General features: G+C 36.3%; 1 protein-coding gene across 5 annotated transcripts in view; it reads left to right on the top strand.

Annotated features, from left to right (window-relative positions):
• The first annotated feature begins 320 nt into the window (after window positions 1-320).
• Window positions 321-18086, top strand: part of LOC103710013 (alpha-N-acetylglucosaminidase-like) — a 43258-nt gene continuing 25492 nt past the window's right edge. For 4 of the 5 annotated variants that reach the window (XM_088707321.2, XM_089926161.1, XM_088707320.2 and 1 more), the window contains exons 1-10: window positions 321-703; window positions 3444-3520; window positions 4618-4829; window positions 6777-6898; window positions 7837-7922; window positions 8571-8665; window positions 11076-11157; window positions 11464-11570; window positions 15785-15815; window positions 17517-17634. In XM_088707321.2, coding sequence (XP_088563447.2) covers window positions 494-703; window positions 3444-3520; window positions 4618-4829; window positions 6777-6898; window positions 7837-7922; window positions 8571-8665; window positions 11076-11157; window positions 11464-11570; window positions 15785-15815; window positions 17517-17634 — 1140 coding nt within the window. In that variant the 5' untranslated portion in view covers window positions 321-493. Of the gene's footprint in view, window positions 704-1341; window positions 1405-3443; window positions 3521-4617; window positions 4830-6776; window positions 6899-7836; window positions 7923-8570; window positions 8666-11075; window positions 11158-11463; window positions 11571-15784; window positions 15816-17516; window positions 17635-18086 lie in introns of those variants that run through there. The other variant, XM_089926162.1, reaches the window with a different exon arrangement.

Below are 18086 nucleotides of genomic sequence, written 5' to 3'. Positions count from 1 at the left end.
GAAGAGAGATGCTGCATTGGAATGAGACGTTCTGCTTCTAAATATGATTCAGAGAGAGGTACGCCGCGTTAAGGACAAGAACTTTTCATTTCACAAAAAGAGTAGTTTACCGAGGAGGAATCCAACGTAACGGCTAGTCACGGCGTACGCTGAATAATTAGAAGTTGCCTCTAAATATATAATCATTAGCAATGCGCGTGGTATATATCGAAAAATATCAAAAGCAAATACGCCAAGGGGGTAAAAATAAAAGTGAAGAAGACGCCGTTATCATTGATGGCCCCTACCGTAGTTCCGTAACCGTCTTCAAGAACCTTGTATAAAAAGGAAGCGTCTCCTTGGCTCCTTGCCGGCCTAGAACTTTGTCCCGTAGCTCTCCGGAATCTGGGCTTCTCTTCTCTTCTCCCCTCCGCAACCACCATATGCCCCCTCAGTTTTATATATCACCTCACTCCTCCTCCGCTCCAAACCAGGGTTTGCTTTGCCCGTCCCCATGGCTCCCTTCCTCCTCCTCCTCTTCCTCTGCTTCGTTCCTTGGATTTCTTCTTCCTCTCCGCTCGAACACTCCCACCTTGCTCGCGTTCTCGAGATTCAGGAGCGAGAGCGGGTGTCTCCATCGGTTCAAATAGCGACGGTCCGTGGCCTTCTTGGGCGTCTCCTTCCGTCCCATCAGGCCAGCTTCGAGTTTGAGATCATCCCCAAGGTAACTGTCCGATTGACGTTTCTTTACGTTTACGTTTGTGAGGAAATCAAGTTCTTGCCCCTTTTTTTTTCTTGGTGGCATGATTGTGATTTAATTGTTTCTTGAATGCTGATAAACTATTATAACGGACAAGAATCTTGTGTATATACGTTTGTTTACGTTTACGTTTGTGAGCAAATTAGGTTCTCACCTTTTTTTTTGGCATGATTGTGATTTAAATGTTTCTCGAATGGTGGTAAACTATTTGAACGGACAGGAATCTTATGTGGAAATGGTACTACTTTGTGTATGATTTCTACTAGTGAACGGTTTCAAGATTTTTTTTTTTTAAATCTCTCTTTCTAAGATAACTGCTTGATTGCTGGCTATTCTTATTCTTGGGTAATGCCTGAAATAATTCAAGAAAGGTTGAATCTTTTCAACCTTGTCGATGTTTGTTTAGGTTTGCAGGGGAGTTAGTTTCTTGCTAAGTTTATTTCATAATTGTGTCCCAGATGTTTGTTAATGCCGGTAAACTATCTGAACTGAGTCGAACCAAGAATCTTTTATGGATAGAGAAATGCCTGGTCTCTGGTTTTCACGTCTAGCAAACATTTCAAGATTTTTTATTTTGTTCCCCAGGTAATTGTTCGATTGCTGTGGGTTTTTGGGTAATGTTTGAAATGATCCAAGAGAGGCTAAATCTTTCGAAAGTTTTCAAGGTTGGTTTAATTTTGTGAAGAACTAAATAGTTTGTGAGCTTTTAGGTAATGTTTGAAATGATCCAAGAAAGGCTAAATTTATTTGAAACTTCTCAATGTTGGTTTTAGTTTTGTTAAGAAGTTACCTTCTTGCTGATTTCTTTGTTGCATGATTGGGATTTAGTTGTTTCTTCTTGCTGATTTCGATGGAGATTTGGCTGGGCCAAGCTCGGGTTAGGCCGGTCAAGTGGACCGGGCCTTGACTGGGCCATCACAATAAGAAGTGAATCGAACCAGGAATCTTTGATGGAATTGTACTTCCTGGTCTCTGATAGAGTCCTGCAGTGAACAGTGTCAAGATTTCTTTTCTTTTCTTTTCCTTTTTCTTTTGTCAGGCAACTGCGTGATTACTATGAATTTTTAGGTATTGTTTGAAACAGTCCAAGAAAGCCTGAATCTTTTTGGACTTTTCAATGTTCAATTCATTTTTTGATGAAGTTATATTCTTTTTTTTTTAATGACTGTTATTTAGATATTTCTTGAATGCCGGCAAATTATCTGAATAGAGTTTGTTGAAAAGATTGGTATGGTGTCTGATTGGTAAAGTTAAGGTTTCCAATATTGCACTTTTCATGTTGATTTCTTGTTGGTTTAGGATTTTTCCCCCTTTTTTGGTTGGATAATTGCTAGATTGCTGTGGCTCTTAAGGCACTGCTTGAAATCCAAGAAAGGCTCTAAATCTTTTCAAACTTTTCAATGTTCATTTAGTTTTATGATGAAGTTAGATTCTTGCTAATCCTTTTGCATTATTGTGTTTGAGCTATGTCTTGGATGCTGGTGTCAGTACTGAATGAAATGAAGAATAAGGGGGAACTTGTTGTCTTGTTAGTAAAGGTTTTCAATATTGCATTTTTCATGCTTCTTTTCACTTCCAATGAACGGTTTGAAGAGTTTTCTCTCTTTTCTTTCAGGTAACCACTTGATTGCCATGGATTTTTAGGTAATTTTTAATACGATCGAAGAGAGGCTGAATCTTTTGGGACTTTTCTTTTCCTTTTTTTTTTTTTGTGATGAAGTTAGATTCTTGCTAACTTTTTTGCATGATTGTGATTTAGATTTTCCTGAATGCTGGAAAACTATCCAAATGATGCAAAGAAATAATCTTTTATGTAAAGAGTACAGGTGCCTGTATGATTGGTATAATTCTTCAAATTTCATCTGATCCGACATGTCTAGCTCCTCAATTTATAACTTTTGTGCTGCCACAGTCTTTAAGATTGCTATTTCATGTTGATTTCTGCCTTAAGGGTTTTAAAAATTTTGTTTGTTTGTTTAAAATTCTTGTTGTTATTAGGTGACTGCTTGATTGATTTTTTGGGCGATGTTTAAAACAATCCAAGAAAGGCTGAATCTTTACAAACATTCCAATATTCTTTAGGTTCTTATGAAGATAATTTCTTGTCAGATCCTTTGCCTGATTACGACCTAGAAATTTCTTGAATGACTACTATACTCTCTGAACTAAATTAAAGTAGAATCTCTTATGAAAACAGTACTACTGGATGTTTGATTAGCAGAGTTTACTATCCTAACTTGATATTATCTTACATGCCTAGATCTTTATAAATTATAACTTAGGTTTTGCCACCTGAAGGTTTTTAAGATTAATATTTTCATGGTGATATCTGATTTCAATGAAGAATTTCATTTTTTTGGCTATTCTTTTAGTTCTTTTACCCTTCCTTGAGGTACTTTAATTAATCATGTGATAATATCCTTCATTGTAAACTTTGTTAGACAGCCATAATTGCTGGATTTCGTTGAGCAAACTGTATTCTTTGAAACTTGAGGAGAAAGTGTTTAGAATATGGCGTCTCGTAAGTGCAAAAGGCCAATATATATTTGATTATAAATGAGCAATTTACTCTTAGATGGAATTGGTTGTGTTATTTGTTAGTTTTTGGTATTTTTTTTATTTCACTAATGATATAGTGGGACATTTAATTGTTTTTCGTTGTTTCTTTAATTATGAAATCAATTGTAACCTTTTATTTTCATAGGCAGAATGTGGTGGAAAAGCATGCTTCATTATCAACAACCATCCTTCTTCTGGTATTAAAGGATCTCCAGAAATACTGTATGTATTATCTCTTATGTTTGGATGATCATGCAGATTTTCTCCATCTATTGATCAACAACTTACATTCAGCACCCACTTATATCTTTATGAAACTCCATTTATTTAGTTATTTTTTTAAAGCTTATTGCTTACTGTTATTATATAGATGGAATATGTCAGAAAGTGCTCAAAAAAAAACTTTCATTGTTGGAGAGGTGCTGTACAGGATGGATAAAAATAGGATTCCTGAAGTCGATACTGTGTTGACAGCTGGTTACGTTCAAGCTATGATCTACATTTGTACTATCTCGAAAGATATAAGATGATAACTTCGCTCATCTTAGAAGTGACTGTTTTATTATAGGTCCATCGATCTGGATGTAGAATTTATACTTAGAACATGGCTTAGACAGTGTGATCTTCTTGTAAAATAGTATCTGTTTTCTTATTTACATTATCTAGGATGTGCTACATTTGTCTAATTCTTTTATGTAGTCCTTACTCTTCTGTGTAATTGCTTGTTTTGTAATAAATACAAAATTGTAGACTATTTGTTCATGTTCATAATTGTTTATATGTAGTCCTTCTCTGATTTACATGCTTGTTCTTTAATGTTGTTCATGCTGTTCTTTAATGTTGTTCATGCATGTTGGAGTTGCATAGGTCAGGTCTGGTTGCACCTTCTAGTTGTTTGCCGCATATACTATCCATTCAATAGTCCCTAATCCTCTGCTTGGGTGTCTAAATCCAGAAGATATTTATACTTTGGTGTTTAGCTTACCAAATACTTGCATTTTTTTTTTCAGTTATTATCAGAGCGTAATGCATTGTCCTGTTAAAATGCCCTTGTATAAGGCCTTTGGGATACTTTGATCCAACTAGCTTGTAGTATTGGAACATCCAGTCATCTTCCATATAAATAACAGATGGTTTTGATCGCCTCATAGGATTCCATCGGATGCTCACTCTGTTTTTTACTGATTGCATGGATTTATGATAAATGAAAATAAAATAAGGATGCTTGAGAATATAATTCACTGATTACTTGTATTTCTTGCACATGTAAGAAATTTTTACATTTAACATTAATTTTCAGTGATTTGAGTTTGTATCAGAATCCATGGGGTAAGCGGTGTGGAGCTTTCAGCTGGTCTACATTGGTATTTGAAATACTGGTGTCTCGCACATATATCTTGGGAGAAAGCTGGTGGTGTACAATTATCTTCAGTGCCAAAACCAGGGGCCCTTCCCCATGTTTCTTCTACTGGTGTTTTAGTTCAAAGGCCCATTCCATGGAGTTACTACCAGAATGCTGTTTCGTCCAGCTGTAAGCTATAGCATTTTCTGTTTAGTGAATTTGGGTTACTCATATGCAAAGTTATTCTTCTTGTCTTCTGATAGATTTAGACGTTTTCACCTGTTTTTAATTTAGAGAAGCAACTGTATCATGTCTTTTTTTTTTTAATCAAGTGAACACCTTTATCTATATCAGATCATCTTCGTCATCTCCATAAGTTTCTGTGCTTCTAGTAGCAAACTTGTTTTCTTGCCTATATTTTCAAACTTTCCTTTTCTTGGAAAAGATCAACATAAAAGTTCAACACATTATTTCTGCAGTACATTATTTCATGATGTAATAAATGTTTTCTCTTGTTTTGCCATATTTTGTTCATCTGCATAAGTTTTCTCTTTTCCTGATCGATGTCTGAGGCCATGTAACTATTGTCAGATAATCAGTCCTTAGCTTTAGAGTATATATATATATATATTACTTGGACTAGCAGTGCAACAAAGGTTGTAACATTTTGTAGCACAATAAGTTTGGGATGAGTGGTGCAGCAAGCTCATGGGGCCTACAAGATAGTCCGAAGCAGATGTTATGCGCTTTTGGATTTCTGGGGGCCAATGATGGAAGTCCACAGCAGCTTCTTTAGGAGTTTGATAACATAACCCATATTCCTCAAGAAGAAAGAAACCCCACTGGTGGGGCCAAGGTCCATCAAACTAGTACTGGGACCCATCCTGGGCAGCAGCCGGTTTGGTATGATACTAAACTGGTACCATACCGACACACGGTATGCAATTGTGTACTTATTCCGAACTTCTGCTTCTTCTCCTTCTCCTCCTCCTCCTTCTTCTCCTTCTTCTTCTTCTGTTTCTTCTTCTTCTTCTCCTCCTTCTTCTTCTGCTTCTACTGCTCCTTCTTCTCCGTCTTCTCCTTCTTCTCCGTCTTCTCCTTCTTCTCCTCCTCCTCCTTCTTCTTCTCCTCTCCTCCTCCTCCTCCTTATTCTTCTTCTTCTCCTTCTCTTCCTCCACCTTCTTCTCCTTCTCCTTCTTCTTCTTCATTTTTCCCTTCTTATAATGTATGCTATATGCTTATACTCCTGACTCCTGGGGCCTTCTGTAATTGTCTGCTATATGCTTATACTCCTGACTCTTGAGCCTGTTATAACCCATAAGACCCACAACAACAAGGGTCAAGTTTTTATTATGTTCATGTTTATTTAAAGTCATCTAACATATCTTAGTACATAGTCTGATACCAGCCTTCTCATGTTTCGGTTGTTAGGAGTATTCAAGGTCCACCGTACTGACGTATCGGTGGGCGCCAATACCAGTTCGGACTGGTACCGAATCGGTACCACTGGTTCGGCTTGATTCATGCATCCAAAAGCCCCAAAAAAATTTGGAACCGGTACGGGCTGGTATCGGTTTTTAACACCGAACTGGACCGGTCAGAGCCGGTACCGGTTCGGTATGGGCCGATTCAGCATTCTATGGGAGTATTGCTTAGGGAGTTACATCGATGGAGCTGTTTTACTTATATTTTAGCTTTGGCTTCTTTTCTTGGTTGAATCATTCACTGATTCCCTTATCTTTTTTTTCTTTCCTTATGTTTTTGATGAGTATCATTGCATGCTATGAAGGTTGACTATGTTAAGACTCAGTTGACCACTGGAACTTGGATACTGATGAAATGCTGAATCTTGTCCAAGCTGTGACCTGAGACCCTTCACAGCTGACTCTATTATGTTTTTGTTTTGCTGTATGTTAACTTTGGTGAATGATTTAAAATTAATAGCCACTGTTCAATTGGATTTGGCGGTGGCAATTCCAATACATTATATTTTAACCCATGATATCTATATCTATATGATTTTCTGAGATTCTCCATGATGTCTCTATTACAAGGACAACTGAGATATCTGTACAGTTTTAGGCCTACTTTGTTCAGTTGATTCTATTAATTATTAATTAATGATTCATTTGTAAGATTCATTTGCATGGTGGGACTGGGAAAGGTGGGAAAAGGAAATTGACTGGATGGCTCTCCAAGGAATCAATTTGCCTCTTGCTTTCAATGGGCAGGAGGCTATCTGGCAGAAAGTTTTTCAGGTACTTTTCTTTGTCTATCTTCTTGAATTAATCTATCTTAAACAGCATTTCATAATATTATTTATTACTATTTCTAAGATTAGTTTCTCTTTATTTTTGACATTCAGGCATTGGAAAAATGCATAGACATTGACAGACAACAACCTTCTGAGTTCTATTCTTTCAATAAATGTTATTACTTTTTTTAATACATGTTAAAACTAGGAAGGATAGAGAGAGAAATAAGTATATTTTAAGGCAGCTGTAGGAGTTGCATAAATTAAGGACAAGATGGACAATTGAATAAGATGATATAGTCATGTACAACGAAGAGTTGAGGTGGCTCCAATAAGGAGATTTACAACTTTTGATGAAGGATGTAGGAAAAAGAGAGATGGCCTAAGACAACATGGATTGAAGTAGTGAGAAAGGATATAGATTAGCTTGAAGTAACAACAAAGGTAACCCTATATAGAAACACTTGGTGAATGAGGATGCATAAAGCTCCCCAAATAGTTGGACAGGTCTTTTTGGTTGTGGTTATTTTAACACGTGTTTTATTTTTTAATTCTTTCCTTATCTTAAATTAGATAATATTGGATCAATTTTTTGCTTGCAAATTACCTTAAATTAGTGAAAAATGTACTAAAGTATTATCTGTTTCAGGAATATCCATAAGCAGAAAGGAACTGTTCCATTTTATTTATGGTCATTATATTGTCTAATTCTTTTTCTCTGGAAGGGATGGTATTAGTTACATTATATTTAAATTTTCTTATTTCTCCATTATGCTTTTCATCTCTTTACAATTTTTTTTGATATACGATAACCATAATCCCTTCATACTTAATAATTTAGAATATGAATAGGGAAGCAAGTCAGCAACCTTATCAAGATAAATTAAATTATTTTAGCAGGTTAATAGTCATATTCTGACAAGTGTTTCTTTTGCTTTCTAGAGGTTTAATATAAGTGGTTCAGAGTTGGATGATTTTTTTGGGGGACCGGCTTTTCTTGCATGGTCACGAATGGGAAACTTGCATGGGTGAGTTTACTATTTGTTACAATTTTCTCATGTATAGTAGCTTGCTTCTATTTTCCCCTTGAAAGCTTTTATATCTAAAATAAGTTTTGTTTCCTCAGTTCATTTCAATATGCTTTTTAATCCTTTTCTAACTTTAAAAGATTTTCTACTTTTGTATTACTGAGCCTAAGGTTGTATGTGATTATAGATGATTAGGTAATGCACCTGGGATTCTTGAGAGAGATGGAAACAGATATATCATATACTCTGAAACTTACAAACTATCTCGACAAAAGAGAGATGTCCAATGGCTGATTCATGGGAAAAAAGAAGACATGCCACTACCAATTTGCTAGTTTCAATTTGTTGATTTGGGCTTTTGAATTTGGGCCAATTACAAATTCATCCTAGTAAAAAGCTTGCTACATTATCTATATAATTTGGAATGGTTTCACCATGTGGTGGACTTTAATTAGTGATCTTCATCTTACAAACTAGTGAACTTTCCTACACACAGTTATACAAATAAGGATTCCTTATCTATGTAACAAAAAGATTTTAGTTCCTTCATTTATATCATTGTACTAATTTCTATGATATGCATCACAAGAATTGAATGGATGCTTTGTTTTCTTTGGTTATAAACATTTTGTGAGTGGTTAATGATAGATGGGGTGGACCACTTCCTCAGAGTTGGATTGATGATCAACTTGTTCTTCAGAAGAAAATTCTAGCTAGGATGTATGACCTTGGAATGTCTCCAGGTATTAACTTGAAAATACATGAACTTTTGCAAATTTGTGATGAAACCTTGAAAACACATTCTTCTGTGAGTAGACAAAAATGCACAATGGCTTCCAGAAGGTTATCTTGGTTCCCATGTTTTGATATTTGTTTCATTCCATGAAGATATTTTCTTTTTAATGCCAAGTTTTCTATTTGGTTAGATTTATTTCATAATCTGCAAATTCTTTTTTCATGTCCTTAACATATTTGTTTCTTGTTTATTATGTAAGAGGAATTATCTTGTGTTGCTTAGTTTATGAACATGTATAGCAAATGATTGGTAGGAACAAAAATGTTGGCCAATGAAGCAAGAGCTAATTAATTGAAATCCATGGGTCTGATCTTGAAGATAAGTTCCAGATTTCTAGCAGGTTGACTGAATGGTTGTTTCATTTTTCAATGGATGTAACTCTATACTCTTTCATTATAGAGAAATTCTGGAAGTTGATGGGCAAGAAAATATATAACTGGTGATAAGCTTTAAAACTTTAAACTGGTTAGCTGGACAGGAATACAAGAGGGACAAATATGAGGCATAGTTATGAAAGCAAGAAACTTACATGGGAAATAGGATGTTATATCTCATTTAATCTAAAAGAGTTTAAGAAAAAGATGAAATGGTAATAGGACTTTAATTAAATGTTTTTAAGTAAAAATTCCTTTTGGCAACTCTTTTCAATTTGGATTATTGTCTAACCACCATTCTTTAATTTTGAGTAGTGATAGGAGTGATTTTTTTTTTCTTTTTTCAAAAGTAAAGAGATTCAATGTTTAGAGTTAGGTATTATAGTCTTGCTATTTACAGGTATACTCAAAACACACTATGCTGAGTACTATGTATTTGTGGAAGGATGTGCAACATTAAAATGGAAAGACTTGCAACATTGTCAAGAGAAAAAATGGCATTATCAGATACCTTTGAAACTACTACTTTTCCCTTTCAATTTGGATCTTTTTTTTTGTTTGTTTTTTTGCTTATCTTGTGTAGATAAACATGTATGTTTTGGTCATTTAAACCAACAATATAACCGTTCTAAAGCATATATTACTATATTAAATATGCATCTCGCATTGATGCTCATGACCTAAAAATTTGTATAACATTACCTTAAAAATTATTAACCAAAAATTGAAAAAAATAGTACTATATGGGAACTAAAACAATCAAATCAAAGATAAGGAACTTGTATTTTGAAAAGAACTATTTGATATCATAACCTTCATAACCATAACCATCAACCACTTTCCCAACTAGGTGCAGTTGGCTGTATGAATGTTTCAGCGAGGTAAAACACTGGTTTTGTACTATAAAATTTATTTCAATTGTTTTGGGAGAGATATTTGTATCACAGAATAACCAACTTGTTTGTTAGTATTATGTGAAAACCAACACCAACTAACATGAAGCATGAGCTAAAGCCAGTTTAAAGCTGCACCAATCGCTTGATTAGGGGAGCTATCAGTTATTTTTCTAGGTTATTATTCCTTGGTGTATAATCATAAATGGACTTGTTTGGGACAAGTAAACCACATAAATGATTCATTATTGCTGATCTTACACTTTTAATTAACTAAACATGGTTGTTGATACTGCACTTAATGCGGTAAAACAAAAATAGTACAATGCCCAAGTTTAAAAATAGTATTATTGTTATAGGATCGCAATATTTAATTACGATGTTAAGATAGAAAAATATTATTTAAATTAACAACTCAATATTATCTTTTTGTTCCCGAACCTATTTAAATGGCTAAAAAGCATTGTTGCGAAATCTTTTTTTTCTGGATGGAAATGCAATTGGCTAGCGAAGATAAACATTTTTTCTAACTAACATATTTCGCTTAAAGTATTCATTAGACACATATTAAGTTATTGAACTTGTACTTACGAAGTGTCTTGATTCTCATTTTACTCCTTTTGAACTGATGTTTAATCCGAGGGTAGATTGTACCTTGACAATTGTTTAACTGATTTAATTGATTTAAATGTAAAAATGTCTGTTGGCTTTAGAAAAAAACCCAAAACTATAGAATTGTTTCCTTAATCTTTATATATTTGAGTTACCTATAGTTACTGGACTTCGAGATAATCCTCCAACCATCCAGGAAGAAACAAATGAATCATAAGATTGTCTTTATTTTTTATCAGAAATTTTCCTTGCAACCATTATGCATCATCTCATAGGCTTGTGCTTGGTTATTCATGCTTTTACATACTTATGACATGAATATAACATGAATCTCAGGATCGTGTCTTATCTGTATAAATTTTACTCCTGAAGTATAGACTCTGAATTCATCAAGGAAAATTTCATATTTACTAATTGTGTATATATTATCTCATACTTTGCTTTATAATTTAAGAAATTGCTATGATCTTGCTTGCAGTTCTTCCCGCATTTTCTGGAAATGTTCCTTTGGCATTAAGATCCAAATTTCCTTCAGCTAAAATAACCCGCCTTGCAAATTGGTACGGTATTTGCTGCCTCTATGTCTTAAGTGTGAAAATTTTTCTATCCTTTTTGGAGTGATGAATTGTCTTTATGTGGGTTCATAAAAATGTATTGATTGTTTCATATGTGATGCCGTATTTAGTAATTGGCACCTAATTTATTTTATTTTATTTTATTTTGTGGGTGCATGCATTCACGTTGACCCATTTCAATTTACTAACAATCTTTTAATGAGATACCTAACACTTCTTTGTTTGCCAGTAACTATTATGGCATGTGCCTAATGTATGGAGTTATCCGGATGGTTACTTGTTTTGTTGTAGGTTTTCTATTGACAGTGATCCAAGGTGGTGTTGTACATTTCTGTTGGATGCAACTGATAACTTGTTCATAGAAATTGGGAAAGCATTCATAGAGCAACAGTTCAAAGGTATAAATACTAATTCTCTATGATCTATATCATAGTTGCAAAAAATAGGATAGCTAACAGGAGTATATTCCAACCATGGACCTAGTTATCAGTAGACTTTGTAGTATATGACATAGGAGAATTTGACAAGTATTTCAATACAGAAGTATGTTACTTATTTGTATTAGTCATTTTTATGTTGTATGCTTAACAAAAACTGGAATTTTTGTTATAAATTGGGTAGGCATGAAAAGAAGTATTGATACGAACAATACTTTTAGCATGCTAGATTCTCTGTTCTTATTGTTTGCATTTTTGTGCCCATCTGGTTTTTAGAAGCTATTGAATGAACAGGAGATAAAAAGAAACAAGAATTGTATGTACTATGTAGCACTAAAGGATTTAATAAACTGAAGTAGTTCTTGAATAAAAAGGAAGAAAAAAAGAAACCAATTTAATGAAAAGAAAAACACCAATAAACCAACACATTATTGGTATAGGAAACTGAGAGAGAAAAATTTTTATTAAGAGAGCTCACCATAGTCTGCTCTCCCCTATAGAAGTGGATTAGGAGGATTTTGCGCTTCACGTGATGACAAGATCAATGATAGGATGCAGATTAGACTCGTCGGGTAGTTTTCCATAAGGTTTCTTTTTTGTCTAGTCTATTGAGTGTAAGTAAAATGTATCTTCGAATGCTTGAGTTATTGTTTGTCATGTTTTTTGTTTGTTTTCCGCAGTTCCTGTCGGCAAGTGACAGTTTCCGTTCTCTTTACGATATTTAATGTCTGCTCTCCCCCCTTAATCTTGGTAGGGGAGAGCATACTCTGGTGAGTTATTTTAATAAAATTTTTCTTCTCTTAGTTTTCCTACACCAATAATGCATCGGTTTATTGGTTTTTTTCTTTTTATTAAATTGGTTTCTTTTTTTCTTCTTTTTTATTCAACTTCTTCGATGTATTATGTTTTAGATAAAACCCAACTATAACAAAATTACAGCGACGGACTATTGCATTCTTGCATGCATACCCATGACACCCTAAGGATGAATATGAGGGAGGCTTTTCAAGAGGGTTATTCGTATCAAGGTTCGCCATCTTGGTACCAGACTACCTACCGATGTCACACTAGCATAGTGTCGGTACCATGGTTTGCCGTACCGATCGGTACGGGTCAATACGGGCCGGTACGTACCGATATCGGACGGAACCGGTATGATCCAACTATATTTTTCGGTTCCGACTATTCGCAACCCGTACCAGTCGATATCGGTTGGTACCGGCCCGTACCGACCGGCTCGTACCGACCTCAAATTTTTTTTGGCTTTTGGCCCGGACCAGCCGAACCGGTACAGTACCGGTTCAGTTCGGTATGGTACCGGTATCGGTGCCCACCGGTACGTCGGTATGGTCGGTACAGCGGACCTTGGTCGGTACGGTATGGTATGTGGTTCTTTTGGCATACCGAGTATCGGTATGCCACCAGTAGTAGTATCGGTAGTGATACTCGGTATGCCACCAGTAGTAGTATCGGTAGTAAATCGGTACAGTACGCCAGGTATCATGGTCTGACGAACCGGTCCGTACTGGCCGGTTCGGACCGATCCGGTCTGTAACCGGTACGCCGGAGCAGTGGAAACCAGTATGGGCCGAACCCAGCCGGAGCTGGGGAAGACGAAGAGAAGGAGAGAGAGAGAGCGGGAAAGAGAGGGAGGGAGGAGCGGCCTCCGCCGCCCGTGGAGGGCCAAGGGGGGCCGTCGGAGGCCAGGGGGCGACAGAGCCCGCAGGGGGCGGGGGAGCTTGCGGGGGTGCGGCGGAGGCCGAGGCCGCGGCTGCGTCCTCTGTTTCTTTTGAAACAGGCGACGTGGCCACAGAAAAAAAAATTAGAAATTTGTAAGTGAAGTCAACAATCGATTTGCCGACTTCACTTAAAAATCTCCAAATTAAAAAACCGCGGCCGCGGCTTCTGCCGAACCCTTGCGGGCTCCCTTGCCCCCCCATATGCTCCGTTGCCCCCTCCTCGGCCTCCGCACCCTCCCCCCCCGCCATAGCTCTTCGCGGGCGGCCTCTCCTCTCCTCCCTCCCTCCTTCGCTTGCTCTCTCATTCTCTTCTTCTTCCCCAGCTCTGACGGGGAAGAGTATTCCGGTTCGGTACCGGTTTAAACCGGTCCGAACTGAAACCGTACCAGTCCGGTACGCCTACTGGTACCGGTACGGTGAACCTTGCCCGATACTATCTGGTTCGGTATGGTACGACATACCATAATTTGTTTGTTTGTCATATAAGTATAATATGTAAATCTGATGTATCTACACATACTCATGTCTTACTATATTAAAGAAAAAAATGAAAAAGATAGTTTCCCACTTTGTTTTTTGTTGTTTCCCTGTAATTTGATTCCTGAGAGTTTTTTTAGTAATAGATACAAATTCCACTTTCCATTTCATGCATTCTTTTAGTTCTTTTCATCATGAACTGTTTCTTAAACACACTTTAGAGTTCTACTTATGATCTCGGTGGTTAGGCATCTGTTATAGATTTAATATGCTAAAATTTTCACGTTGTCATGTACAAGATAAAGTCACATGCTATGCACTAGTGGCAAACTTAAGTTGTCCAAAAAGCTAAAAGAAGCAAATTTAAGTTGTTGTCCAAAAAGCTAAAAGAAGAGACAAATTGGATTATTATCAATTTTTGGATGGGCAGGTCATCCAAGAAAGATGACCAATATGGATTATTTTTCTTGCTCTCTCCTTGTCCTCTACATGTTATTTCATAACTGTTGTTCCTTCATCTCACCCTTTCCTCTTCTCGTCCCTCTACCCCTTGGCCTTGCCAAACCAACTTCTCCTTTATTAAGTTGCTCTTCACATGATAACCTGTATTTGTGGAACAATACTTTCTTGTATATCATTAGTATAATTATACCAATGTGAGAGATAGTGGTCAATGTTAGTTGAGCACCCAAGATATATAATCCTTAAGTCATTGATGGATGCATAAGTTCTAGCCATGACAGTGTCATTGTATCGAACCAAATCAGATGGTATGGAGCATACCGTACTGTATCGGTTCGATGCTGGACTCGATATGCTGAATTGGCCCATGTACCAAGCCTATTGGCATAGTAACTGGGTGGCACTGGTATTAGGCCCAGTACCGAGACGGCGTACCTTGATCCCTGGTGTTGACCATGAATTATGATGTTTATTTATTTATTATTCTTCTATATGGATAGCCTAAATCTAAAACTTGCCATGTCTTCCGATATGAAAGGGAATCAGAATACAGATGAAGGTGCACCGTTAAATTACAAGATAAGAATTTGAAGCAAAACTAAATTATAGAGGAAGAGTTCAGAGAATAACTCATATTAAATCCATTCTGGCTTCTAATCCAAGAGAACCCTCTCACCATAGTCTTTGTTCTCTCTGATTTCTCCTTCATTACTACATCTGCTTTGTCTATGGCCTTCTCATCCTTTAATACTTTGTCTAGCAACCTCCTCTCCCTTAATCCCTTCTACCAGTAGTAACCATACTCCTCTGCGAGCACTCCCTGCCCTGCTTCCCCCTTCATCACTGCCTTCTTCCCTCAGGATCTGCTCTCACTGCCACCCTTTCTGTCCTTTGTCCTCCTCCGCCGCCGCCCCCTCTTTTTTCACCTAGCTTCAACGGATGTTGGGGAAGGAGTATGCAACAGAACCTGGCTAAGGGGGAAGGAGAAAAGGCACAAGAGGAAGGTGATTTTCTTTTTTAATTTGATTTCGAATCTGATTGATATAATGTTTTACATGATAATCGTATAGTCAAAAAATCAGGAGATTCCTCTCTAGAGGAGTTTGTGTGTGTGTGTGTGTGTGAGAGAGAGTGCATTGTTACATATCTTGAAATTTTCAAATTCATACATATGCATGTAAATTGACATGGACATATGCAACTATATTTCGTGAGAGGCACATCCTTGATGCTAAATGAATCAGCAACCTCTCTCTTCTTAGTTATATTGCCTTTTCTTTTACAAAAAAGGATTTATAATTTTATATAATTTTTTTTCTTTTTCAATAAGAATTTGTGTAGTTGCACGTATCACCTCTATCTTATTCATAGGCATGTGATTTATGTGACTCGTTCATATACATCCACAAGTTATGGTGATTGGTGACCTAAGCTTGCTTCCAAAATTTCTGTCTCCCGTATTGCAAGTCTAAAATTGAATCTTTGTTTCTTGTGCAGAGTATGGCAGGACTAGTCACATATACAATTGGTACAATTTCTCCACTTCCATCTCCTGGCAAACTTTTTTAGGAGACCTTTTGAATTTATCCTATTTCTGCCATATTTTGATAGACTTCACAGGTTTATTTAATGTCCTCCAAATGATGTATCAGAAAAATTCAACTAATAGATAATAGAGCAGACTGTACTAGCTGCTCAGAGGCACACTAACTCTTCTTTCTTTCCAGTTGTTTTCTTTCCTCTTAATTTTATCTGGAATTTTTCTACTGTAAGCTGATACATTGCTAACCAGTCATATGTTAATTCTTAACTATATGGTAATGGGTTCTCATATTGGGGATCACATTTTTGTCATCTCAACTCTTCAATTTTTTGTTTCATTACAAGGACAGATGTAGATGTCAACATCAGACCCATAATCGTTATGTACGCCAAGCAAGATAAAGTGAATCTAGGATACATCTGTTTTCCTGCTCAATGTGTGGATATGTTTTATGGTTATCTGAAACAGGGAGGGTTTAAATGTTTATATGATGACCCCAAATCTACCATAAAACAGTTTCAAGGCTAACTGACCACATAGAGGAAAAAACAATCTCCAGATCTGAATGGCATGTCAGTTTTCATAAACAGGTTGATTTATATACATGCAGTGAACAGGTTGATTTGATGAATGGATGCAATAGAGAAAAACAGAAATGACAAAACATGCTAAAGATTCATTAGAACTTCTGTAAGTGCTAGGTAAGGGCTTTCTTGAGACATAACGTTTGTTGTCTCAACCATAATGTAAATAAAGGCTTAAAAGTAGGCTGCAGACCCAGGGATATTCTGGTTTTTAGGTTACATTGGGTGGCCCAGTCATCCAAACAATACAAAAATCTGAAGAGGGCACAAGGATCGACCAGAGCAGTCTGTCCACCACCTCTCTCTTCCTTCATTCTCTCTTCTTGTTCATTTCTTGTCTTACAGTCTTCTCTTAGATAGGAGACTTAGCCCAGAAAATAGTTCCCCTTCGACCTGAGCAGATTGTGAAAGTTAAGTCCCTCTCTGTCCTGAGATCTCTTGCTGCAGCAAGGGGAACAAAAAAATTGTTGAAATACTAGTAAAGGGAAAGAAAACTTTTCTATATGGTGTCTGTGGTCTTTTCCTACTTACTCTGATTGTTTTCCTGTTAGTTCGACAGGTATAATTATGTAGACCTTGCCTGTCAATGATTTTCCCCCTTTTAATGAAATGATCTTGTTCCTTAGTTGTTGTACTGTACATGAACCACCACTCACATGATCTTGAAGAAATCTGTTGCATAGTTCATAAACAAGAGAAAATCAATCTATGATTAGTTTTGACAAGTCCAGAATTTTGTGTTATACATTCCCTCAAGATGCAGCCAGGTGACCTGCGCACTAAGGCCCTCTTTATATAATTTTTATGTATTAGACTAATTTCTGTAAGAAAGATGAGATATAGGAGCTTTTCATGCATTTTGGTGCTTTGTTCATGCTGACAGATATTTTTCATATATAGATATTGTATGGTCCTATTTTCTGACTGATGTCATTGGCCATTGTGGTTTTTGGTTATCAGCAAGTTTTTCTAACAGAAATCATTTTTTCTCTTTTTGGTTTTATTGTTAGAAATTTCACTACTGAAATGCCTATACATTGTCTTATAATTTTTCTTTGAGTTGAGTTTGACTTTCTCATTGTACTCTGCATTTTATATGCAGTGATACTTTTGATGAGAACACTCCACCTGTGGATGACCCAAAGTACATATCTGCATTAGGTGCTGCAGTATATAGGGGAATGCAAAGTGGTGATGATTCTGCTATATGGCTAATGCAAGTAAGCATGCTACAATTTTATTTTATTTCTGCCTTGGTTTGCTAAAGCATGCTTATGTTAGTCATGCATTATCCATCTACATAGTTATGGATCTTTAGAATTAGTAGTTGGACTATTGAAGTTAAATGCCTTCATATTGTTAAAATGGATAGTGACCCAACATCTACCTGTACTTGTAATGCAAATATATCTTTTAGAGAGGCTATGCTGCTAAATAACCATTACCATCAGCCTTTGTCCTGACTATTTAGTGCAGCTTTATGAATCCACAATTACTATTATGGTGCTTCTCTATTGTTATTAAAATCTTTTTAAGTCCTTTCTCATGAGGACAATCTGTGATCGCTTAGGTCTATCCCACTTATTTCCTGATCTTCTAACATGAATTCGAGCACCTTTTTTTACATCATTCTTATATCATTGTTATATATTTGTATACATTCTCTAATCAT

The sequence above is a fragment of the Phoenix dactylifera genome, chromosome 11 (assembly GCF_051530095.1).
Source record: "Phoenix dactylifera cultivar Ajwa chromosome 11, Ajwa_hap1_PhDact_Kaust_v1.1, whole genome shotgun sequence".
Classification (NCBI taxonomy): Eukaryota; Viridiplantae; Streptophyta; class Magnoliopsida; order Arecales; family Arecaceae; genus Phoenix; species Phoenix dactylifera.
Note: the sequence above shows the minus strand (reverse complement) of the source record. Positions and strands in the feature narration are given on the sequence as shown.